This window comes from Canis aureus, chromosome 25 (assembly GCF_053574225.1).
Source record: "Canis aureus isolate CA01 chromosome 25, VMU_Caureus_v.1.0, whole genome shotgun sequence".
NCBI classification, from domain to species: Eukaryota; Metazoa; Chordata; class Mammalia; order Carnivora; family Canidae; genus Canis; species Canis aureus.
The window spans coordinates 34,574,254-34,599,672 of NC_135635.1; the positions used below are offsets into that span (position 1 = coordinate 34,574,254).

General features: G+C 45.2%; 2 protein-coding genes across 10 annotated transcripts in view; one reads left to right on the forward strand and one right to left on the reverse strand.

The window, feature by feature from the left end:
- DUSP16 (dual specificity phosphatase 16) overlaps positions 1 to 7,094 on the forward strand; it is a 105,183-nt gene extending 98,089 nt beyond the window's left edge. The window contains exons 9-10 of one of the 2 annotated variants that reach the window (XM_077871020.1): positions 904 to 1,027; positions 3,318 to 7,094. In XM_077871020.1, the coding sequence (XP_077727146.1) occupies positions 904 to 1,027; positions 3,318 to 4,494 (1,301 nt within the window). In that variant the 3' untranslated portion in view covers positions 4,495 to 7,094. The remainder of the gene's footprint in view (positions 1 to 903; positions 1,028 to 3,317) is intronic. The other variant, XM_077871021.1, reaches the window with a different exon arrangement.
- A 6,357-nt stretch (positions 7,095 to 13,451) lies between these two features.
- Positions 13,452 to 25,419, reverse strand: part of BORCS5 (BLOC-1 related complex subunit 5) — a 109,830-nt gene continuing 97,862 nt past the window's right edge. For 6 of the 8 annotated variants that reach the window (XM_077871032.1, XM_077871031.1, XM_077871030.1 and 3 more), the window contains 2 exons: positions 21,028 to 21,123; positions 13,452 to 14,200 (listed from right to left, as the gene is read on the reverse strand). In XM_077871032.1, the coding sequence (XP_077727158.1) occupies positions 13,970 to 14,200; positions 21,028 to 21,123 (327 nt within the window). In that variant the 3' untranslated portion in view covers positions 13,452 to 13,969. Of the gene's footprint in view, positions 14,201 to 17,526; positions 17,811 to 21,027; positions 21,124 to 25,419 lie in introns of all 8 variants that reach the window. The other 2 variants (XR_013364291.1, XM_077871037.1) reach the window with 2 other exon arrangements.

Sequence of the window (25,419 nt, forward strand, 5' to 3'; positions counted from 1 at the left end):
AAAATAGGTTTTAAAGGTAGTTTGACCTTGTATCTTTTTGCATTGCAAAGTGATATGGTGATGTCTTTCTCCCTCCTTACTCTCCTGCTTTTTAAATTAGTAATGTATGTCACAGGTGTTTGAAATGAGAAGATATTTTTTAAAACTTTAACACTTCATATGTAGCAAATCATTATACTGTATACCTGAAATACAATGTAATAGGTCAGTTTTATATCAAAACTGAAAATTATCTCTTAAAATTGCAAAGTTTAGTATCTTTTACATAACTAGAATAAAGCTGCAGTATCAGACAACATGGGCAAACAAAATATTAGCCAAATCTTAGGATTTGGGGTGTTATTTTCTTTATGCTTCTCTGTATTCCGAAATCTTCTAAGCTAAACAAGTATAATCACGGGTGCCTGGGTGGTTCAGTGGTTGAGCCTCTGCCTTTGGCTCAGATCGTGATCCCAGGGTCCTGGGATCAAGTCCCACATGGGGTTCCCCACAGGGAGCCTGCTTCTCAACTCTGCCTGTGTCCTGCCTCCCTCTCTCATGAATACATAAAATTAAAAAAAACAACAACACAAAAAAACAAGTAGAATCATGTCATCACAATGTAGGATTTATACTCAGGGGAAGTTGTTGAGAAAACAGTGTAAAAAAACCAGAAATGTCCTGAGTAAGAGATGATTTTGAGTTAGGGACTAATGGCCTACTTACACGTTTGGACCTTCATTGTCCTGTATGTAAATGGTGGGGAAGTGATCTTCCCTCACCTCCCTAAGAAACTGTCAAAAGGAACGATATGTGAGGAGATGAGATTTACTCAGTTATCAGATAAAAGAGGTATGTGGCAACAAGATCTCAAGATTGAACACAGTCGTCCTCAGTGACCCTTGTTGAATTTGACTCCTGCAGAGAAAGCCAAGGCTTCCAACGGCCGTGTGCTGGTGCACTGCTTAGCGGGCATCTCTCGCTCAGCCACCATCGCCATCGCCTACATCATGAAGAGGATGGACATGTCCTTAGATGAAGCTTACAGGTGAGAGCCGGAGCGTGTCTTGTGTGCGGGCTTTTCATCTGACCTGAAGCACGGAGGGAGATGAGGGTGGGTAACCAAATTCAAGCAGATCGGGCCTATTTTAGTTACATGCTTTACAGGTGGCTGGATTTTTAAATGGTTTTTCAAAGACTAGAGAAGAATGCACTTTTACAAGTGAGCATGAATTCCCTTCGAACATGTCAGATTCATCCTCAGCTACTTTTTAGCTTTCAGGAACAACAAATCTAAGCAGTTGTCCATCCTGTCAAGTGAGTTTATACCTTTTCCTAATACTTTCCCTATTAGGGAAAGTAATGAAGAAGCTGTAACAGAATACACATTGCAGATTTCATCCTTCTGCTTCAAACTCTGTGCCTCTGTCCCTCTGTCTGAGGGAGAGGCCGAGGTATAAGACCCAGTAGTTGTCAGAATCCGGTCACTGAGGAAAGTTGCCTCCATTCTAGAGTTGCCCGGATTCTGCGTTGTGACTGGATCGCCCTCCGCAGCCCAGGGCAGAGGGGAGGGCAGGCAGGTGACAGGAGCACACAGGACTTGAGTGTGCTTCGTGGGTGGACCAGAGGCCCCCACATGCGTGGTGCGTACAGGTGGTTAGTTTTCATGTGAAAGAAAGCCAGTAAATACAGGTGCAGGAAGCAGGCCTGTTTTAACAGTTGGACTGTTTTCTCAAATTGGAAAATCTGGAAGAGGGCAGCCCCAGTGGCACAGCGGTTTAGTGCCGCCTGCGGCCTGTGATCCTGGAGACCCAGGATCAAGTCCCACGTCGGGCTCCCTGCATGAAGCCTGCTTCTCCCTCTGCCTGTGTCTCTGCCTCTCTCTCTCTGTCTGTGTGTATCTCTATGAATAAATAAGTAAATAAAATCTTAAAAAAAAAAAGGAAAATCTGGAAGAAGAAATAAGCTACCTGAGCAGCTTCTCATCTGAGGAATGAGCCTGGAGGAGCAGGGTCCTGCCTTTGCTTCAGTTCCCTCGTCCTCCACTAAGGCTTTTCTTCCTCTGGGCTTCTGGCACCACATAGAAACCAGGAGAAGGGCAGCCCCGGTGGCGCAGTGGTTTAGCACCGCCTGCAGCACAGGGCGTGATCCTGGGGACCCCGGATCGAGTCCCACGTCGGGCTCTCTGCGTGGAGCCTGCTTCTCCCTCTGCCTGTGTCTCTGCTACTCTCTCTCTTTGCATCTCAATGAATGAATGAATGAATGAATGAATGAATAAATAAATAAATAAATAAATAAATAAATAAATAAATAAATAAATAAGAAACCAGGAGAAAAGGCACTCTTAGGTCACGTTACAAGGTCTTATGAGGACTCTGCGTTTATACTTGTTTCTGGCTTTGTTCACTTGCTTTAGGTGACTTGATTTCCAAGGAGTTTGTCATTTTTCTATTTCCATATTCAAATACGAATCTTCAGTGTAGTTTCACTCCTGCATCTTGTACGGAGTGAAGGTCAGAAGCCACTGAAGAATTTGTTTACTGTCTCTAAGAGTCTGTGTTTGCACAATTAAACATAAGAGCTGTTTAGTACTGGTTTTTACCGCTCAATGATTCTTTTTTAACACAGTGGTTACAAAAATGGACCTAGACATGAGGCTTGGCTTTCAGTGACTTCGGGCACATCACATAAGGACTTTGTGTCCTTGTGTGATGGGGTTAATACAGCAACTTGACATGGGGAGTTTTGGGGACTGAATGGGATAATACTGTGGCTAATGCATTAGCCCAGTGCTTAGCACACACAGGCCACTGAGAGCTGGTTGTTCTTTCCTGTTGAATACTAAGAGAAGGAGCTCAGGTGTGTGCTTGGTGCTCTGGCCATCTGCTATCCACTTTTCTGGTCGTTAATTAATACATGAAATGTGCTGAGGAAGTGACTGGGGGGAGTTAGAAGATGTGATACTGGGGAACTGAAGCTGGAGAGTGACCGTTCCCCTGGACTCCCAGCGGCGGCACCAGCATGGGGGTGCGGGGGCTAGGCCCCAGCAGTGAGGACAGAACCCTCGCTTGTCAGTTGCATTGGAAACTTTGGGTCCTTGAAAATAAGAAGGCTAAAACTAGAGCTTTTAGGGCCTGGGCCCTGTCTTTCTAGCATTCTCCAGGGACATGTTGTATGTCTCCCTAAACTTTCAAACCAGTCCTCTTCCATAGGTATTTGGGAGGCTCTAATAATTCTCTGTCATATTTGTTCACTTAATATATTTTATTTTCATACTGTTCTTAAGATAAATTGTAGTTGCAAAATTCAGGATTTCTGTTTCTTTCCTCTCTTCATAGATTTGTGAAAGAAAAAAGACCTACCATATCTCCAAACTTCAATTTTCTGGGCCAACTCCTAGACTATGAGAAGAAGATTAAGAACCAGACTGGCACATCAGGGCCAAAGAGCAAACTCAAGCTGCTGCACCTGGAGAAGCCAAATGACCCTGTCCCTGCGGTCTCCGAGGGTGGACAGAAGGGCGAGATGTGCCTCGGTCCACCCTGTGCCAACTCTGCTACCTCAGAGGCGGCAGGCCAAAGGCCCATGCATGCTGCCAGCACACCCAGCACACAGCCCCCGCTGTTGGAGGACAGCTCTCTGGTCCAGGCGCTCAGTGGGCTCCACCTGCCCTCAGGCAAGCTGGAAGACAGCAGTAAGCTCAAGCGCTCCTTCTCTCTGGACATCAAATCTGTTTCATACTCGGCCAGTGTGGCGGCGTCCTTGCATGGCTTCTCCTCATCAGAAGACGCTCTTGAATACTACAAACCTTCCACGACTCTGGAGGGGACCAACAAGCTCTGTCAGTTCTCTCCCGTTGAGGAAGTATCAGAGCAGACCCCAGAAACCAGCCCAGATAAGGAGGAGGCCAACGTCCCCAAGAAGCCTCAGCCTGTCAGGCCCTCTGATAGCCAGAGCAAGCGATTACATGCAGTGAGAACCAGCAGTGGCAGTGCCGGCCCACGGTCCCTCATCTCCCCGCTGCACCGGAGTGGGAGCGTAGAGGACAACTGCCATACCAACTTCCTTTTTGGCCTCTCCACCAGCCAGCAGCACCTCGCCAAGTCTGCCGCTGGGCTGGGCCTCAAGGGCTGGCATTCGGATATCTTGGCTCCGCAGACCTCCACCCCTTCCCTGACCAATAGCTGGTATTTTGCCACAGAGTCCTCTCACTTCTACTCTGCCTCGGCCGTCTACGGAGGCAGTGCCAGTTACTCTGCCTACAGCTGTAGCCAGCTGCCCACCTGTAGTGACCAGGTCTACTCTGTGCGCAGGCGGCAGAAGCCAAGTGACAGAGCTGACTCGCGGCGGAGCTGGCATGAAGAGAGCCCCTTTGAAAAGCAGTTTAAACGCCGAAGCTGCCAGATGGAATTTGGAGAGGGCATCATGTCGGAGAACAGGTCTCGGGAAGAACTGGGGAAGGTGGGCAGCCAGTCTAGCTTTTCAGGCAGCATGGAAATTATTGAGGTCTCCTGAGAAGAGACACACTTGTGACTTCTGTTGACAATGTTTTTCTTGTTCACAAAAAAAAAAAAAAAAAAAAAAAATTCCCTGTAAATCTGAAATATATATATATGTACATACATATATATTTTTGGAGAATGGAGCTATGGTGTAAAAGCAAAAGATGGATCAACACAGTTCTCTCAACATCTGTACTTGAGAGATCAGCTAATATTTCTCTCAACAAAAGTGGAAGGGCAGATTGCTAGATATCCTGCTAGACAGATGAAAAATTGTATGTGGTGAATTGCACATCCTCTTGTTCTTACCGAATCTGGTTTTATTTGGTGTTGGAGGACAAAATGCCCCACAGTTTCCATGTCGTGCTACAAGAGGTCTTGAGTGCTAGTCTGTCCAGCCCCTTCCGTGGTGCACCTTAGTGCTGAGACTGAGCCAGCTCGTGGGTTGGGCGGGGAGACCCCATTAGACACACAGCCTCGTGGTAAACGCAAGGGAAATGACCACACCCAAAACGGATTCACACATTCGAGCTCAGCTGGCCGCCGAGTGATGCGGGCCCTATTCTGCTGCGCGGACCGTCAGGGGCCTTGCCCAGGCCTACTTTAGAGCAAACCCAGTACCTCAGACCAAAAGTCGGGGCTTTTACCACTACCAAGTCTGGTAGCCTTTCTTCTAGGCGTCGTGAATAGGTAGGTAGCTAGTCACACTTTTCAGACCAGTTCACACCGTCTCTGCACAAATTCCCAGTTGGGCCTGGATGGAGGTAGTTAAGTTTTTCTTCTTCTCAGCTTGATGAAGAGGGCAAACCATCTAGGATTCAATTCAACAGCCAGTGATGTGTAGCATAGGTCGGGAGGCTAACCAAGTCTACCTCCCTCCGCGTAAATCAAAGAATTGTTCAAAATGGGGTGGTTAATCCTTTAAATAAAGATTTACTTGGTTTAAGCCAGATGTGAATTTTTTCGGGTTGGTAGCAGAACAGCAGCACCATCAAGTTCTCAGCCAAAGTCGATTTTTCCCATTTCAGTTTCTTTGCACAGATACATTTTGTAAAAACCTAACAGTTAGGTAGACTTTTATAGGAAACTACCAAGAGGGAGAAAAACTCTGGAAAGATTAAAGAAGTAAAATTGCTAAGGAGAAAAGGAAACTCCTTTTTCTCCATGGTTTTATTCCCCTGAGCATGTGATGAAGGGGGGGTGGGGGGGGGAGTTCTGTAATTTCCTTAGACTTTCCAATTTACTAACAGGGCTGAGAGGCTAGTTACATGAGGAGTGTTCAGAATGTTCAGAATAAAACAGTGGAGGAAGGTGAGGGGGGAAGGTGGTTAGGTTTTGTTTCGTTGTGAGCAGAGTGGGAAGCCACAACCAAGCTGTTCTCAGAAACACTCCTTGGCATTTTTTTTAGTAGAAGGGACACAGCAAAATGGGGCGGGACCAAGGTGGTCTCTCGTTTCTGACCTACAATCACTATATGGAATCAATCCTGGCAGCTGAAAATAGGAATTGATTGGAACAAGTACACAAGTGATTAGTACATATCTGCTTTGAAACTTCCTGGCTTGAGTCTTGTCAGCTACAGTAGGGTCCTCTTTTTAAAGCCTTAATTCACGTCAGCAGCTTTTTTTTTGAGGGGGGAGGGGCGGGTATTGTCATTGTTCTTTACTGTAAGTGTAGCTAGTTGCTGACTCATATCTCAGGTTTTTCTGTGTTCAACAAATGGATAGTCCTTCGGCAAGGATGCGACTTCATGTTTCCCGTGATGACTGCTGAAACCAGCACAGGATGAGTGACGTGATTCAGAATGGATTTGCTCATGCTGATTCCAAGCATCGCGTAACATAACTGGTTGTACACCAGTAACGTGCTGCGATCCGGGTGTGAGGTGAAGGCAGGAAGAAAGTACACGGCTTAGGGAGCTCGGTGTTACTCTATTGAAAAAGTGGTGTTAGAATGATCTGAGTTAGTTTTTCTACTTAAGTTTAAATTTGGGATGAACTCAGACTTTCGCCAAGTTTTCACAGTAATTTTTTGATGTGTTATGCAGACATCAGATGTGAAGAGCTCACGTCTTCCAGGGGCTGGTCACAACAATGTAATATTTTTAAGAAATGAAAGCAGTAGCTCCAGAGTTAAGTATGTCGCAGGAGGGTTGGGGGACATCCAGTATTCGGGATTTCTCCCGGCCATGGTTCCTTCCTTCCTGTGACTGTGAGGTAGTCCTGCATGACCACTTGGTCTCTGATTGCGAACGTCACATCATCAGTTCTTGGGATCGAGACGGCTGTGGCTGGGTGGCAAGTGCTGGCACTGCTGGGGTGGGGCGGCTGGCTCCCTTCAGTTCCGAGTCCTAGGGGAAGCCCTGGAGTCTACCAGAAGGATACAGAACGGTGATTTCTAAAGAGCAAGACTAGATTTCTATGTGAGAAATGCTGGACAACGATTTAGGACATTTGTAAAGTGAGGTGGACAGACTGTATAAATGTTTAATATGAATATAGCATTCTTTTGGAGTAAGATGCTATTGAATGGTTAAATCGTGCATTTCTCATTTTGATGTTCTTGTATGTTAATATGAAATAAAATCAAAACTGGTACCTGTTTATACATAAATATGAGAAAGGACCTCTCCTTGCAACTATAAACTTGGGAGAGCAGCATCCGAGTTGTAGGAGGTGGCGGTGGTGGAACGGGTCCTGCTGTCCTCACGTCACAGAGGACTTAGGCCAGAGTAAGGTGCTGAGGGCAGCAGATACAGTGTGTGCTCCATCAATCACACGAAACACCGGATCCTTAGCCAGCAGGTCAGTGCGGGCCTTCGTGCTTAAGTGCGTCTACCAAATGCACACTACAGTACAGAACCTGGGCACGTACGTGGGACTACTCGCTGACTGACCGAATGGAGAATAAGTGCAGGGTAGGAAGGAGGAAGACCAGAGGCACATTCATGGTGCATCATGATGGAATATGTAAATGGCTTCAGAATTCTTACAGGAAAAGTGGGGTGGGCAGTCCTTGTTCTCGTCCCTGCCACGTACATCTTGATGACCTCTCTGCTTATAAATGACACTGCACGGGACAACTTAGGAGACTAGTAGCTTAGTCTCATCAAAGAATTTTATGCATCAGGAATAAAGTTTTTACCTTCATAAATAAATATGCTTCATAATAAAGCATATTACCTTGGAATGACGAGAGAATCATTGAGGGTGTCATTTAAATCGGTTGGGACAGGTTTCTGAGTAGAAGTTAAATTTTAAAAATTTAAAGGCAAGGAGGATTGTACTGGGTGAGCAAAGACTGGAGGAGCTGCCTTGGCCAGGATTTTGCAAAGAATGGGAGGCGCGCAGGAGATGGAAGTTTAAAGGGGTGTCGAATCTTCCAGCTTCCGGAGATGGATGGGGTGGTGTGTGGGAGCAGGTGTGTCAGGGAGAGGCTTCAGATGAGAGGGTGCAGATCTTGGGAAGCCCCGAAGGTCATGCCAGTTACAATTGAAGTGCACAGGTTTGGGGGTCTCAGCAGTCGGAGCAGGCTAGTGTCAGAGGACTAGTTTGGGTCTGACAAGGAAAATTAGCACAGGGCTCAGGCTAAGGGGAGGTGAGGAAGGCAGGAGCGGCAGGGGGGCTGTGCTGCGATTAGGGGACTGGAACTTTTTGCCCTCAAAGCCTTCGCTGTCATTTTAAATACTGTCTGGTTATGCTTTCTGACGCCACGCAGAGATGTTTTAGATCTAGTAAAATTTGTCTAGGTGCTGTTCTCTGAACTTACTCCCCTGTATCTATAAATGGAAGAGGGAAGTGAGTTATTTCTAGCATTCCGTGGGGCCCATTCATCCTCGTACCGCATAATTATCCTCGGTTAGATCTTTAAGGTAATTGCAAAAGCAACTGGGAAATTACATCACTGTCTTGGCAGATGTTTACAAGTCAATCCTGTTGCTGCGGTGTCTGTGCCCCGGCGTCCAGTCAGGTTTATGTAAAACCCAGTTCCAACCCTTTAGCTCCAGCTGGGCCCCCAGGAACTGCAGACCGTGACCTCGCAGGAGCGTGTGGCGGGCACAGGGCCCGGCTGGCGGAGGGCGGAGGGCGGAGGGCGAGCCCCGCTATGCCCTGGGCGCTCTCTGCTCAAGGGAGTCGCGATGGTTTCAAAGGCTCAAGTTCAAGTGCTTGGTGCACCAACGCTTTGAGCGTGAATCCCGCTCACTGTGTAATAAAAACCAAGGCGAGTGGTAGGACTCTGCCTTGGCTGGTGAAGAAGTCGGAGTCTGAATCCCATCAGGTCTCACATGGACACGGATAACCCAGCACAACGCTCCTCAGAGTAGGGGACGCCCAGGGGCCCGCCACGGGGGGGCTGGTTGGACTAGTAAGCAACTAGGTCTAGTTGCCACAGATTTCGAGATTTGGTTTGAGGCGGGTGAGTGATGAAGTTACCTGGTCCCCCTCCCCTCTGTAGCGGGTCATTTGAAAGGGAGCCACTTGCCCGTGCGTGTGCAAGAAACTCGGTGCTCCTCACTATGAACGTGTGAACAGCGATGACCTCTCCGAGGGGCCACAGTAAGCTCCTAACGGAGGGCTGAGTGGGCAGGGGGGAGAGAAGCCAATTATTTCTCTTGGCGTTAAAAACGTTTTACACCCCAACATCCCCCAAGAAGAAAAACTGTCACTTCAAAATACCTTTCAGTCTTTAGTGTTGATACTTTAAAAGTTGTTTCCTACTGAGTACTGTGTATCTGCGCTTAGCTGGGGTATGAACGAGTAGGGAAGACATTTCGCTCACCCTAGAGTGCTCACACATGCTCACTCGCAGCTCACACATGCTCACTCGCAGCTCACACATGCTCACTCGCAGCTCACACATGCTCACTCGCAGCTCTCATTTCTGAAGATCGCGGTGTTGCCTCGGACTTGCTGAGGGAAATGCCCAAGCTAGGGAAGTTCTACAAATGCACGGGAGCCGGCGCGCACGACGTCCCCGAGGGCTGTTGCTTTATGGAGCCTTGGGAACAGCATGTTCGCGATACCCAGCGTGTACCTTTTCCATAGGTCAGTGGGAAAAGCACAGAAATGCCTAGAGGAGATTTTAACAAACCAAAAGCCCCAGCGTGTTCCTGGAGTGCACTCCTGTGTCTCAGGGTATCGAGTCCTCAACATTCCCAATACTGACTGTGCAGAGGACACAGATGACGTTCCTAAGAATGACGAACTTGAAGGGAAACAAAGACCTGGCATCTGTCAGATTATACAGGCTCTCGGAAATCTACGCTCTCAAGCCCAGTTCATCCCCTGTAAACTTCGCTGCGCACAGGCCGTGGGGTGACGGCAAGCTTCTACCAGCTTCCACGTCAACGGGTCCAACAGGTCACTGCAGTTTCCGGGCCGGTTGGACGCTGCTCCTCAATACAGGTGCGCAGACCGGCTTGGCAGAACAGGTTCTCAGACGAAGGGAGCCACCGGATACTTTCTAATTTCTAATCAACAAAAAGAAGGAAACAAGCTCTCTTGGTTGGGAGCTCAGAATTCAAAGTCACGTCCGAAACGCAGGGCCACTGCTCAGAGGATCAGGCCCCAGAAGGGGTATCCTAGAGCGGGAAGGGGCCTGGGCGCCCATCCCGACCAGCTCCGGCCACAGGGAGGGGGAACCGGGCTCGGAGCGAAGATCAAGGCGGAGACCTACGGCCAGGGCCCTGCAGCCAAGGCCTCGAGCCCCAGCAGCCTGGAGCGCCCGCAGGCCCGGCCTCCGGCGACAGCGGTCGGCAGAGGAGCTCTTCAAAGAGCAAATCACTCAGATTCCAGAATCCGTCAGAACGTGGAAGTCCCGAGGCGGGGAAAGGACTGGTAGCCCGTCCTTACCAGGCGGGGCTCCGTCAGGGAGGCAGCAGGGAGGAAGGTACCAAGTCAGGGAGGGGCCGGGAAGGCCCACCTGAAGCCCTTCATTCCGGGCGCGGGTCGGAGCCCGCCGGAGGCGCCCAGGTGGCCCGCGGCCCGGCAGGTGGCTGGGGGAGGTGGGAGTGCGGTTGGCCGGGCCTCGCCTCCTGCCGCGGACGCCCTAAAGGACAAGCGAGGTTCTCACCTGGCCGGTGGCTTGGAAGACCTGCGGGCAGAGCCCGGGGAGCGGGGAGCGGGGAGCGGGGAGCGGAGCACCTGCGCGCGCCCTCCAGGGTGCCCCAGGCCCGCAGACCTGCCACCTTCGCCGGGAAGCGCGGCTGCTGCTTTCCGTCCGTTCGCAAATCCGCCGCGAATGTCTCGTGACACCCTAACCAGAGGCGACAGGAAAGGGCGGCTGGCAAACAGCCCCGCCTGGCCCGGCTGACACCACTGCCAGACCACCCCGCGCCCCAACGCTCGCTGGAACTCGAGGACAAGCGGCGGGCGTGCCTGTGCCTGGGGTTCTCCGCTTCTGCTCAGCAGCGGGTCTAGCTACTGAGGCTCTAAACAGAAGTCATCATATTGTCCGACTTGGTTTTATTTTATTTAAGATTTATTTATTCACGAGAGAGAGAGAGAGAGAGAGAGACAGACAGACAGGAGGAGGGAGAAGCAGGCTCCCCTCGGCGTGAGCTCAAGAGCCGCTCGCTGCACCGACTGGGCCAGCCCCGCGCCCCACCGACTTCTTTAGGAGAAGACTTGGCTGCCGAGCTCTGGGGGTCGGGGGCGAGCGAGCTGAGAGTGTTTTCGTGCTGCGGAAGGTGAGCCCTTGGGGGCTCCCACCAGGAGCTGCTGGAACAGTGAGCGACCCCCTCTAGGCCCGGTCGCAGCTCATCTCCTTCGTTCTCTGCTCTTACTTGTACATTCTATTAAGTGCAGGGACGGTAACAGCACCTGACGCCCTCGTTCTCTGAAAGCTGCAAGCGCGGCCGTGTTCAGAGCTGGGACCTGCAAACTCCAGGAACTCAGAGACCACGATGGCGATGGCGACAGCTTAAAAAAGCCACTTCCTGTCAGTCTTGGCAACGGGAATAGAAATATTCTATTCTTCTTTCATAACACAATTTCTGCCGGTTTGAAATTTAAAAAAAAAAGGAAAAAACGAATGAGCACAGGTGGCACCTAGTCTACTACATCCAATATTAAAATGTATTATGAGGGGCGCCTGGGTGGCTCAGCAGCTGAGCGTCTGCCTTCCGCTCAGGGCATGATCCCAGGGTCCTGGGATCAAGTCCCACGTCAGCTCCCCACAGGGAGCCTGCTTCTCCCTCTGCCTGTGTCTTGGCCTCTCTCTTTTTCTGTCTCTCATGAATAAATAAGATCTTAAAAAAAATAAAATGTATTATGAAATTAAACCATTATGGAAAAATGAACTGCATGAAACGGCAGTGAAAAAGCTTAGTGGATGAGAATATATTTCAGAACTGGCTCCTCAATCATATGGAAACGATGTGGTGCTGCTTGTCAGCAGAGGGAAGGCACAGTACTCAATAAAGGCTGCCACCCTCCCCCCTGTGGCATTTCCTACAATCACCTTAGCTATCCATAGGTTTCTAAGAAACAAAACATTTTTTCTTGATTTGTACGTTCTAATAAATCGCTCTAGAAATGGTTTAAGACCCTGTAAAATCCTGACCATCAAAAGCCATTATAAACACAAACTTCTTTCACCAGTGTGGCCCAACCAAGGTTGACGGTATTGGTTTGGTCCCTCACTCCCCAGCTCATGGCTTCCGAGTCGGGCCACTTTATATCCTCAGGCTGGGCACCCCTGGCTCCGCTTCCTAATGGGGACAGAAAGGTGGAAACGAGATCTGAAGGTCACCCTCTGAAAGAGGTGGATGCCACCTTGGTCTCTTGCCTTGGCTCTGGTGCCATCTTGTCTTTCCAGCTCGGAGAGATGAACAATCCTGGTATTTTCTTGGTTGTTTTTTTAAAAAAAAAAAAAAATCTTGGAAGTTGTTTTTTTTCCCTGTCAGAATTTTTTTTTTTTCCATTTAGCTTAGAATTGTTTCTTCTATCATCCGGTTATTTTATGACCTTGGCAACGGGTTATTCTGGGTTCTATGAATCTTACAAAATAATATCTGATTAAAATCTGAGATTAGGATCAAATTTATTGGAGGTAGGCTAAAGTAAGCAGGATCAATTTTAATGTTATCAATATCCCAAAGGCTCTCTTCAACATCTAGAAAACACCTTCTGAAGTTTGCAGGATTTAATAAAGGGAGCGGGGTGAGTCCTGGCAGGATATCCTGGCCCCAGAGGCTTCCCCATGCCCCCAATCTGCCCATCTCCATCTCTTCCTACCTTTTCTTTCTTCGTGTCTTCAGCCTCTCCTTCTGTGAGGACAGTTAGGATGGCCAAGGCCTGCACTAAGTACTCTTGTGGTTTCTCAGGTGGCTTCCTTTCCTAAACTCCCACAGAAATTTAGCAGCTTGTACGTTTTTTACTCTTCAGAAAAGAAGGGCCTGTATTCGGGGCACAATGTCAGACACATTGAGTGGGCTCAGGAAATGCCCACTGCAGACATTTCCAAAGCTGACCATGTCACAGGTTCACCAGGCAAGTGAAACAAATGTGGATTAAAACCTTGTTAGGGGGGCAGCCCAGGGCGTGGTCCTGGAGACCCAGGATCGAGTCCCACGTCAGGCTCCCTGCATGGAGCCTGCTTCTCCCTCTGCCTGTGTCTCTGCCTATGTGTGTCTCTCATGAATAAATAAATAAAATCTTTTAAAAAAAAGTGAACCTTAAAAAAAAAACAAAAAAAAAACCTCTGTTAGGGGAATTGGGAGTCTTGCCAGTGCTGATGTAATAAAAAGAAACTTAACCACATCTGCATTAAAGGAACCAGTTAGCGGTGGGAGATGAGCCTGGTGAGGGTGTTCAAAGGAAGTCCTCAGTCTCCACTGATGACACACGAGGGACACCATAACCCAGCACACAACAAAAACACCAGTGTTCTGCCTCGGCAGGAACAGGGTGCCCCAGATAAAGACCTGGTGTGACGTCAACAGGGTAGGAACAGTAACAACACCGACACTTGGATTAAATTAGTTCTTTATGTTTACAATTCATACCCCGGAAAGCCTACTGAGTAGGATTTCACGAAGGCATTGAGGACACAGAGCTTCTTAAAATATTTCTCCCCTTCTCTCCATATTTTTACTCCGCAAGCTAGACTTGACAATTCATTCTCAGTTAAAAAAAAAAAAAAAAAAAAAAGTCTAAACAAAATAAAAATTCCTGACATGGAGTTCTGTAACAAATTGCTAACAATTCAAGTGCTCCAATTTCGGTTAGCACCGAGAATTAGTTTGGTTCTAGTTTGGTTCGTTTTGCAAAGGGAAGGATGCGTCAAGGAAAGGGGCAGGTAGGGCAGCATCAGATTTTCAGGCCAGCTGGACTGTTTCACCTCCCTTCAGGGAGCACCAAAGCCTCCCACCAGCTTCAAGATCCAGTCACTTCCCGTGACTTTGGTTCCCAACGTCCTCAGGGTACTGGTGGTGCGGGGCTCTGTCCCCACAGAACAGCCGCCTGGCCGGACAGGAGAGGCGGCGCTTACAGCTTGAGCTCTCGGTCTGGCTTCATGCTAAAGGGCTCCAGCCTCTCCCCCTCGGGCAGCATGCTGTTGAGCCGCTCCATCAGGGGCACCGTCTGGTCAATGCCCATCTGGATGCGGCGGAGGATGGCGGACATCTCGTTGACTTTCTGGATCTGCTCCGCATATTTGGCGTATCGTTTCTGGCGCTCTTGCATGAAGCTAAAGAGAGTTTCTACAGACAAATCCATCTGTAGAGGGAGAAGAGAAGGGAAACACATTAAACCTGGTTGAACCAAGTCCTCTCAAGAGGACAGGTGTGCAGCATGAGCCCCATAGGCCAAGTGGAAGCTGCCCGCTTACAGGAAGTGCTGGTGGATTCAAAAAAGACCCTCATGAGCACAGCGTTATCAACTGCTGCCCCACGATCATTGTTGGAGGGGGCCTGAGACATGGCTATTTCTGGCTCTGTTTTGGGCATGTGAGCCACTTATACCTTGCTGAGACCCTCAGATTGTTCTCTCCCTACATAAAGAATCCTGGGCTTGGAAATGTGACCAGGGTTTGAAATGTGGCTCTGCCACTTGAGTTGATAATACTTATCCTTTCTGTCTCAGGGTCCACGTGTGCAAAAACCACAAATCTGGGGGCTCAGTTGGTTAAGTGTCTGCCTTTGGCTCAGGTCACGATCTCGGGGTCCTGGGATCAAGTCCCACATTGGGCTCCCTGCTCAGCGGGGAGTCTGCTTCACCCTCTCCCTCTGGCTGCTGCTCCTCCCTGCTTGTGTGTACGCTCTCAAATAAATAATATAAAACCTTAAAAAGCAAACAAATAGGGAATGGATTCCCAAACTATAGGGCTGCTGTGAGGATGGAATGAGACAACACATCCAGTGCAGGAGCTGGCATGGCTCCGAGGTGCTCCACAACATGTGTCATCCTTTCCTCTCTTCCTTGAACGGCCGCGGGGTGGCAGCCACTGGGGGAGAACTGCAGGGGACAGGGTGGCTTTCTCTGACAACCAAGGCTCACATCCATATGGTGGACCATACTGCTGTGAGGCAAACTCTCACAGAGACGGTGCTATGGGGCACTCTCTCCCCCGGTTAAACAAACTTAGGCTCTGCACTCCCGTTTTGTCACTATTTCCTTCCCCTGGTGAAATTCTTTGGAAGCTGTCACCTGGATAAAAATAGGGGGAGGAAAAAAAAAATAGGGGGAGGGTACCTCCAGCCTGTCAGGTGCTTTTACCCCCACCCCCCTCCTTGTAGGGAAGCCACAAGCTGCTAAGACTCCCAATTTCTACCCTGAAACTTAGTTCAGATGCTACTTCAGCCCCTTGTTCTTGCCTACTCCAGGACACGTCCCTTGCCCACCCCCAGCCTCATGCAAAGGGCTGGCACCTGATGCACGTTACCAGAGCCTACAGAAATGGTGTGAGGAAAACCAAACCATGGGGTGCCTGGGTGGCTCAGTCAGTTAAGCATCCAGTCTTGGCTTTGGCTCAGATCATGATCGCAGGGTCGTGAGATTGAGCCCTGAGTTGGGCTCTGTGCTGGGTGTGGAGCCTGCTAGAGATTCTCTCTCCTCCTCTCGCTCTGCCCCTCCCCTTTCTCTAAAAAACAAAACAAAACAGAACCAAACCAAACCAACACGAGGAAGCCAAAGCCAGTCCCAAGAAAAAAATAACCAGTTCTATTTTTATACTGTGTTTGTTGGCGGGGGGAGGGGAGGGTGCCGTGGAGAGGTGAATGGTAAGGGAGGTGTTAGAAGAACTCAATGTGTTTTTTTTCTATGTTGGTTCTTTCCTCACTTGTTTTGAAATGCTCAGGGGACAAAAAAAAACAGCAAGCGGGAGATGTGGGAGGGAGGGAAACAACCACCTCCCAATACCGTGGAAACAATTTCTACCTTCAGATGGTTCTCTGCAGCCCTGTTCAGCACTTTGAAGGCAGTGGGCCAGTAGATTATAGCGTTCCTAAGAGTCAACCACTGGGCCTTTTCAGGATGGTAATTCAATCCAGCACCTAGAAACACTTCACCTTCCAAAAGACAGTGGATGACGTGGAGCTCCTCCTAAGAACCAGCAGAACTCATTGACTGCCTGCTCCAGCATTTGGAACCATCTTGAGTCACCACATCTCACTTGGTGGGGGCGTCCTCGTTCTCCCCACACCCAACTCTACTAGACTAGACAAACACCTGTGAAGTTTATCTGAAATGGCCTCCAAGACTCTAACTTATTATGTCTTAGGCCCTCGGCAATCAACCACTTCTGCCCACCCCACCCCACCCCCCCGATTTATAATAGATCAGACAGTGGCATTTGTTCAAATGACCTACACCTGCCCACAGATTTCCACATCCGACTGGGGCCCATGTTTGATGTATTCAGAGCTTTTGTCCAAAGCCATGTCATGTTTAGTGCCTAGGTGGCCACACATAATTCAAGCATGCTGTTCATACACGCTGACAGTTAAGTATGTCTCTCAAGAGTCAATTCCATGACAGTCCATGGAGGAAAAAAACCACAGAAGAGGAAACCTGAAGCAGAGTGACCTGCTAGGTCTCACAGTGACAGAACCAAAACCTGAACCCAGACCTCCTCAGTCAAGCATCTTCCTTTCATCAGTATTCCCTAAGCAAGAGAGTGTACCAATAGTTGGGCATGAGATATTACTTGATGCATGGCATGACATCAAAGAACATTGAATCATGTGATGGAAACATTAATGTCTTTCAAATCCTTCCTCCTCCTTTCTGACTGCTGCAAGGAAAGCGTCACATTGGTGCAAGTAAGACTTTAGCTGGGAGAGTGTAATAAAACTGGTGATGCCTCTTTCTCATGTCCCTGCCCTTTACTCCCCCCCCTACTTTTTTTTTTTTTTTTAAGATTTCATTTATTTTATTCATGAGACACACAGAGAGACAGGCAGAGACATAGGCAGAGGGAGAAGCAGAACTCGATCCCAGGACCCCGGGATCACAACCTGAGCCAAAGGCAGATGCTCAACCACTGAGCCACTCAGGTACCCCAGAGCCCTTCTTTCTTTCTTGAGGCAACACTGCTGCTGATCCCTAAAGCCTACCTTTGTGTGTACCCATATGCCTTTGTGTGAAGCCATGTGTGTAGACTTACTCCAGCACATCTGAACAGACTTTAAGGCAGTAAGTCAGTATCTAATGCAATTCTGAATCTACCATTTTGACAATCTGGAATATATCCTTATTCACCTTTACTGGTTCTATTTTTGGCACAAAGATTCTAATAAGGAAACATATAATATAGTCAACAGACAGATATTAAGTGCTACTATGTGCCATATCATATGCAAGGTCCTGAGGGCATAGATATTGAGAACCACACTATTTGAACTCCACACAGCTTATTGTGTATGTTGACATGACTTTTGTTTTCCACTGTCTTTACATAGCTTTGCAATTCCAGAAAACTCAGGCCCAGAAAGGGAAATGTTGCAAAGAGCTTTGTTTCAGGGACTTTCAGAGAACCATTTAAGTGAAAAAACTATTAGATTTTTTCCAATAGAAAATGACTGTTTATTTTCCACAACTCTTGCCTCAAAACCCACGCCTTGCTCTGACCACATGACTCGGTTCTAGTCAGTGGTACGCATATGTGGAAGTCTCTCATGGCAGCTTCTGGGTATCTTCCTGAAGACTCAGCTGGCACACACTCTCTGCTCCTTCTTCATCCCTTCCCTCTCTCTGATCCTGCTGGAATGCAGACACAGCCCTCTTAGACCACAGGAATAAGTAAGGTCACATCCTAGGGCTGGTAGAGAAGTGAGCTAGAAGTAGTCTAGGTCTTTGAGGACTTCTGTGGATGAGAGTAGTACCATGCCTGGGAGAGAAGAAGAAATTTCCATTCTGTATATGCCGCTGTAATTTTGGCATTACATTAGCTGAACACTGAGAGAAATGAATGACCCCAAATGTTACTCTACACAGGCATATACTGTCTCTGATGTTGGTACATCTCAAAGGACAAGCGAAAAAGAAGGTGAAATTATTTGTGGGTGTAACTGTAGGCTTTATTAAGATATTAGTTATCTATAGAATGTGCTCAAACTTGTTTGAAATACCTTAATTGGACAGTATAGCCTATTTGCCCATCTGGGCAGTCCACTGCCAAAAAACAGATCTAAAATATTAGCAAATCAAACCCAGTAATATATAAAAAGGAAAATACATCATAACCAAGTGAGGATGCAAGCTTTTTCAGCATCTGAAAAAAAATAATTTGCCATTTCAACAGAGTAAGTGTTAGAAGTTATGTAATCATCTCAGTAGATGCAGAAAAACATTTGACAAATTCAATTATGAAAAATTTTGAAAACTTGGAACAGAAGGAAACTTCCTCAACCTGATAAAGGGCACTTATGAAAAACCTACAGCTAACATCACAGTAGTAAAAGATACTTCTCTAATAAGGAACAAGGCAAGGTTTTCCACTCTCATCACTTCTACTCAACACTATCCTAGGGATCCCTGGGTGGCGCAGCGGTTTGGCGCCTGCCTTTGGCCCAGGGCGTGATCCTGGAGACCCAGGATCGAATCCCACATCGGGCTCCCGGTGCATGGAGCCTGCTTCTCCCTCTGCCTGTGTCTCTGCCTCTCTCTCTCTCTCTCTCTCTCTGTGACTATCATAAATAAATAAAAATAAGAATAAAATAAAAAAAAAACACTATCCTAGAAATCTTAGTGCAATAAATCAATAAAAGGCACAGGAACTAGAGAGGAATACATAAAAGGGTCTTCATCTGTAGATGACAGGACAGTGTACTTAGAAAAATCACCAAAAACTAATAAAACTAACAAATGAGTTTATCTGTAATGTTTCAAGATACATGGCTAATATACAAAAATCAATTGTATTTCTATATACTTGCAACAAACAACTGGACAATAAAATTTAAGAATACTACTTACAATTGCATCCAACAATTACTTAGGGAAAAATTCAACAAAATATCCATAAGACGTGTACACTGATAATACAAAACTCTTCTGTGAAAAATTAAAGGTAATCTCAAAAAATGGGTAAGTATACCATGTTCGTGGAATGCAAGATTCAATATTATTAAGATGTCATTCTTGCCAAATTGATCTTTAGAGTCAACTGCAACCTGAATCAAAATTCTAGAAGGAATTTTTTTTTAAATTTTTTATTTATTTATGATAGTCACAGAGAGAGAGAGAGGCAGAGACACAGGCAGAGGGAGAAGCAGGCTCCATGCACCAGGAGCCCGATGTGGGATTCGATCCCAGGTCTCCAGGATCGCGCCCTGGGCCAAAGGCAGGCGCCAAACCGCTGCGCCACCCAGGGATCCCTAGAAGGAATTTTTTCCAGGAATTTGATAAGCTGATCCCAAGTACACAAAATGACCAAAAGAATTTTGGGAAACAACACAAAATAAAACAAACAAAAAAACCCCAAAGTTTGAAGACTTGTAGTACTTGATTTCAAGACAGTATAAAGCATAGTAATCAGAACAGTGTGATATTAGCATAGAAACAGACCTATAGATCAATGAAACTGAACAGAGAGTACAGAAATAGATCTAAGCATAATATAGTTACTTGATTTTTTTTACAATATTTCCAAGGCAGTTCAGTGGGGAAAATAAAGTTTTTCAATAATTTGTGTTAGAAGAACTAGATATCCATATGGGGAAAAAAAATAAATCTGGACCCCTACGCTTTACCTCATATACAAAAATTAACATGAAATGGATCACAGACCTAAACATAATAGCTAAAACTATAAAACTTCTAAAAAGAAAACAGGAGAAAAACCTTTGCTATCTTGGGGTAGGCAAAGATTTCTTGGATAGGTCCAGAGAACATATAATCATAAAAGAAAAAAGGGGTTAAATTGATCTTCATCAAAATTTAAAAAAAATTTTTAGAAAGACATCACTAAGAAAAAACACAAGCCAGAGACTACAAGAAAATATTTATAATATATATATCTGATAATAGACATATCTAGAATATGTAAAGAACTCTTACAACCCAGTATTGAGGAAAAACTCCAGGGACACTTGGATGGCTCAGTCATTTGAGTGTCCGACTAGTGATTTTGGCTCAGGTAATGATCTCAGGGTCATGAGATCGAGCCCAGTGTTGAGCCCAGCATTGGGCTCTACATTCAGCAGGGAGTCTTTCTCCCTCTGCCCCTCCCCCTGCTCATGTACATACTCTCCCTCTCTCAAACAAAAAATAAATAAATCTTTGAAAAAAAAATCCAAATTTGGGATCCTTTGAAGAGTATTGCTCAGGGGCTTTTGTCTCACTAAAGCACTAACTGAATTTCTAAGTAAAAGAAATCAGCTTTTAAGATCTTTAAAAGGAGAATTAAGTCCAGGAAAGTAAGCCTCCAACTGATCAGTTGAACATCAACTGAGTTTATTAAAAAGAAAGGTAGGGGGAGAGGGAGCTGGTGAAGAACCCTCCAGGAGATCATCTGGAAATGGAATCTGACCCTCTTGGGACAAAGAATTCAAAGAGCGTACGAGTAAAACTTTTCTGAAGATTGCACCTATGGGCACTATTAAGTAAACTGGACTACAGATCAGGAGAAAAAAAAGGCACCTAGCTGACTCAGTTGGTCAAGCATGTGACTCTTAATCTCAGGGTTATGAGTTCAAGTCCCACACTGAGTCCAGAGATTACTTAAAATCTTAAGGAAAAAAAAAAAAGGAAAGAAAAAAAAGAGTAGCTAGGTGTTAAGTAAACAGTTGTCTCAATAGAACTCCCTTCCTGAAGCTCTGACATAGTGTGGTAGGAAAATAATTCTACAGTTCTCAAATCACTCTGGAGGCTTCTAGCTCATAACCATATTAACCTAAATCTTCATCCCTTGTCTTTAGATAGTTACTGCTGCCAAATGAGAAGTGGCTATTATGATGTTGCACACTGAACCTCGGGGAGACTTATTTCATGGAAACTCCCATCTTGAATGAGCTGGAATGGCAGAAAAGGACTCCATTACTTTGAGACCCATCAGCTTAAATTCTCAATAGTTCACTTCCCAAAGGTTTAGCCAGAGCTTTTACCTCAGGTGTGAACTGTTCAGACCCTCCAAATGATGTGTAGACATCTGAAGGCATTCCTAAGCTCAAAGTGAGAGTCACTCTGAGAGGAGCAGGCTTCTATGGAAGCAATACAACAAACAAAAAATTAACATGAGGCTGGGTAATCGTTCTAGATTTACAATCAGCTATATATACCTTGCAGAGGAAGGCAGTGGTGTCAGAACTGGGTTAAAATTTTGGTTCTGCATAGGACTGATTACCTTCCCTTTTTTTTTTTTTTTTTTAAAGTAACCTCCATGCTCAATGTGGGGCCTGAATTCATGACCCCGAGGAGCAAGGGTCACAGGCTCTACTAACTAAGCCAGTCAGCCACCCCTACCTTTGTGAATTTGAACCAGTCACTTACCCTCTTTCGAGCCTCAGCTTCTTCACCCTTAAATTAGGCATAATGACAGTACCAATTTCAGAAGGCTGATGTGAGGAGTAACGAGATAACATGTACAGAAGGCCTATAATAGCCCCTAGAAAAACAGAGCGCCATAAATTATAACATATATGTGAACTGAAATAGAAACTAGGTCTTAAAACTCCTTTGACATGACGAATGGAAAAACAAGGTAAGAAATTCAGTAAAGTGCAGGGGAAAAAATGACATTTTGAGGCATTCAAATTGACACAATGTATCTTTGTTGTAAAGGCGGGAGAGCTTATTGTTATGTCTCATCTCTATTAACTATCTCCAAGGCTTACACAATCACTCAGATGACAATTTACCATTGTGTTTTTTGCTGACATGTTTTTTGTTTTAAACTTCTGCTACTGAAAAATCTTACAACGGAGCCACATTACTCATCTCGTAGTTTCCTGACACAAACATTTCACACCACATAATAACTAAAATCATTATTCACCTACAAGTCTTTCCATGTGTTTTTGATTTATATGTTCAGCTATGAGAATGAGTAACTCCTACCAATGTCTGTGATAAAATAAAATGATAAAAATATATAGGTATATATGCATGCATATATATTTTTTCAAAAAATATTTTGAAAGCAAGCAGAAGAGCTTTAATAAATAGTATCTTCTCCAACAGGAGTCCATTCCTTCAAAAAAATTTTGTTACATAAGATAGGGGTGCTCTTGGCTGGCTCAGTTGGTAGACTGTGCAACTCTTGATCTTGGGTTGTAGGTTCAAGCCTCACAATGGGTATAGAGAATGCTTAAAAATGAAATCTTTAAAAAAATTTTTTCTGATAAAATAAGCTTTGATGCTGGGTTGGCACAAGGTGGGTCATCCTATGTAAGATATCTAAATGCTTGATGTAATTTCCTTTTCAAAGTAATGATAATCTTTTCAAAGTAGTGGCACATACTACAAAGGCCTATAGTTTTAAGTTTGATGTATAATACAGTAAGAGCTTCACAAAGATACGGTACATCTTCTAAATTCTAAAATCTTAATTGTAGATATGTACAAGATGGTCAAAAGTAGTTTACTTATTCACAGGTCAAAAGAAAAATGAATGGGGAAATTGTGTACCACAGTTAACAAAACTCAAGTTTATATGATCAATAGACTCTTGCTTTTCCTATCTCTTAGTGACTTAAGTTTTTTAAAAAATGTTAAAAGAGACTGCTTAAGAACTCAATTAAAACTATATTTAAAAAAAAAGTCACGCATCTTTCCCACCCTTTAAAAGTACTGTTTAGCTTTTAATGTGATAATGTCTCTCAGTTAACCTAAGTCTCAATGTCAATTTTTATTTGGTCTCAATAAATAGTTCGCTTTCTTTTAGAACTTATTCTACATTTAAGTTTCTGTTTCCCAAGGAGGTCAATTACAGAACATGGGGGTGGGAAGCAGAGGCCACACAGGGCTAAGGGCCGTCTTGGTCTCTTCCCACATTCCAAATCCAGCCCCAGCTTTGTTCTTCCTTTGGACAGACATCCGTCTTCGGAAATGCTTCAGTGTTTTACATAAAGCTTCACCCTCTTCCATATTCTAAAAGTCAGAACTACCAATTCCTCTCATTGGAGAGCATTCTCATAGCTGTATAAATTAGTACTGTCCCTAGGGCAAAATCTGCTGTTGCAAATTCGTTTCTCCAAAGAAGATATACAAATGGACAATAAGTACATGAAAAGATGTTCCCCATCATTAGTCATCAGGGAACTGGAAATCAAAACCATAAGGAGATACTATTTACACTTACTAGGATGGCTAAAATAAAATGGCAGACAGTAGTGAGGACGTGGAGAAACGAAAATCCTCGTGCACTGCTAGTGGTCACAGAAAATGGTATAGTGCTTCAAAAACAGTTTGGCAGTTTCCCAAAAAGTTAAATTTAGAAGTACCATTTATTTTTTTCTCTTTTTTAAGATTTTATTTATTTATTCATGAGAGACACACATAGAGAGAGGCAGAGACACAGGCAGAGGGAGAAGCAGGCTCCATGCAGGGAGCCTGATGTGGGATTTGATCCTGGGACTCCAGGATCACATCCTGGGCCGAAGGCAGGCTCCAAACCACTGAGCCACCTGGGGATCCCCTGGAAGTGCCATTTAATTCAGCAATTTTACTCCTAGGTATATGCCCAAGAGAACAAAAACATAGGTTCATGCAAAAACTTGCACACAAATGTTCATGGCAATATTACTCATGATAGATAAAAAGCACAAACACCCCAAATGTCCATTAATGGATGCATGGATAAACAAAATGTATATCCCTACAATGGAATATTATTGAGCCATAAAAAGGGCACACAATACTGATCTGAGCTACAAATGCAATGAGCCTTGAAAACATCATGCTAAGTAAAAGAAGCTACACACAAAAGGCCACATGTTATATGATTCCATGTAAATGAAATGCCTAGAACATGCAATCCAGAAAGACAGAAAGTAGATTAGCAGTTGCCAGGAAATAGAGGTTTGGGGGTGACTGCTAACTTATATGGGGTTTCTTTTTAGGGTGATGGGAATATTCTGAAATTACAGGGTGTTAGATGAACAACTTTGTGAGTATACTAAAAACCACTGAACGATATCACTATAAAAGGGTGAGAGGTACCTTTAAATCAAGTTCTCAGCAAACTCCCAGAACCTTCCTTGCTTGTCCTTAAACTGACCCCTTAATGGTCGCATTCTTAATCTTACTCCTGACTGGAGGCACCTTCTTCTTTTTAAACATTTAAATAAAATTTAAATTCAAGTTTTTATTTAAATAAGTTAACATACAGTGTTGTATTAGTTTCAGGTGTACAATATAGTGATCAGCACTTACATACAACACCTGGTGCTCATCTGGACAAGTGCACTCCTTAACTCCCATCATCCAATTAGTTCATCCTCCTCCCATGCCCCCTCTGGTAACCATCAGTTTGTTCTCTAGAGTTAAGAGTCTGTTTCTTGGTTTGCCTTTCTCTCCCCACCCCCAACTCATTTATTTATTTATTTTTTTTTAATTCCACATGTGAATGAAATCATATGGTATTAGTCTTTCTCTGACTTATTTCACTTAGCTTAATACTCTAGCTCCATCTAAATGTTGTCACAAGTGGCAAGATTTCTTTTTTATGGCTCAGTAATATTCCATTATATATACATATACACACACCACATATTCTTTACCCATTCATCAGGTGATGGACACTTGGGTTCTTTCCATAATTTAATGCCTATTATTGATAATGCTCCTATAAACATAGTGGTGCATGGATCCCTCTGAATTAGAATTTTTATATTCTTTGGTAAATAACCTAGTAGTGCAATTGCTATATCATAGCATAATTCTATTTTTAACTTCTTGAGGAACCTCCATACTGTTTTTCAGAGTGGCTGCACCAGCTTGCATTCCTTCAACAGCAGAGGCACCTTCTTCTTAAGATCTTTCATCTACTCTCAGAACCTGGTTCTTAGGGTTAGTTGCTCTAGCTTTCACACATCAGTTATCATCTGAATTTGTCTTTGCCTCACATGTTTAGTAGTCTCCACTTCAGAGAGTTGAGTGCCCCTTGCCACCAGTTTGGCACGTTCTGACCAAGCCTCTATCTTCTATATCCCTACCGCATCTTTACTGCTTGATCTCCACTGGGGATTCACAGATTATGAAAGTTAGTGTGTGCTAGGCTGCGACAAAAACTTTTCTGGGTCTACTCCGTATTTTCTTGAGTTTCTCACTCTCCTCCAGATCATCATTCCCACAGAGGATTTGAGACCTCCCTGAGGCAATCTTCTCTAGGATGCCTCTCTCTTGCACAATGGACACACAATGGAAAGATGTTTTCATTAATTATACCATGGGCTAAATGACACCAATTACCACAAATTGGACACTTTGAAGTAATCCTGTTTCCAAAGACAACAGTTTGCAACAGCTTATAAAAGTACACATTTGCCATTTATCTC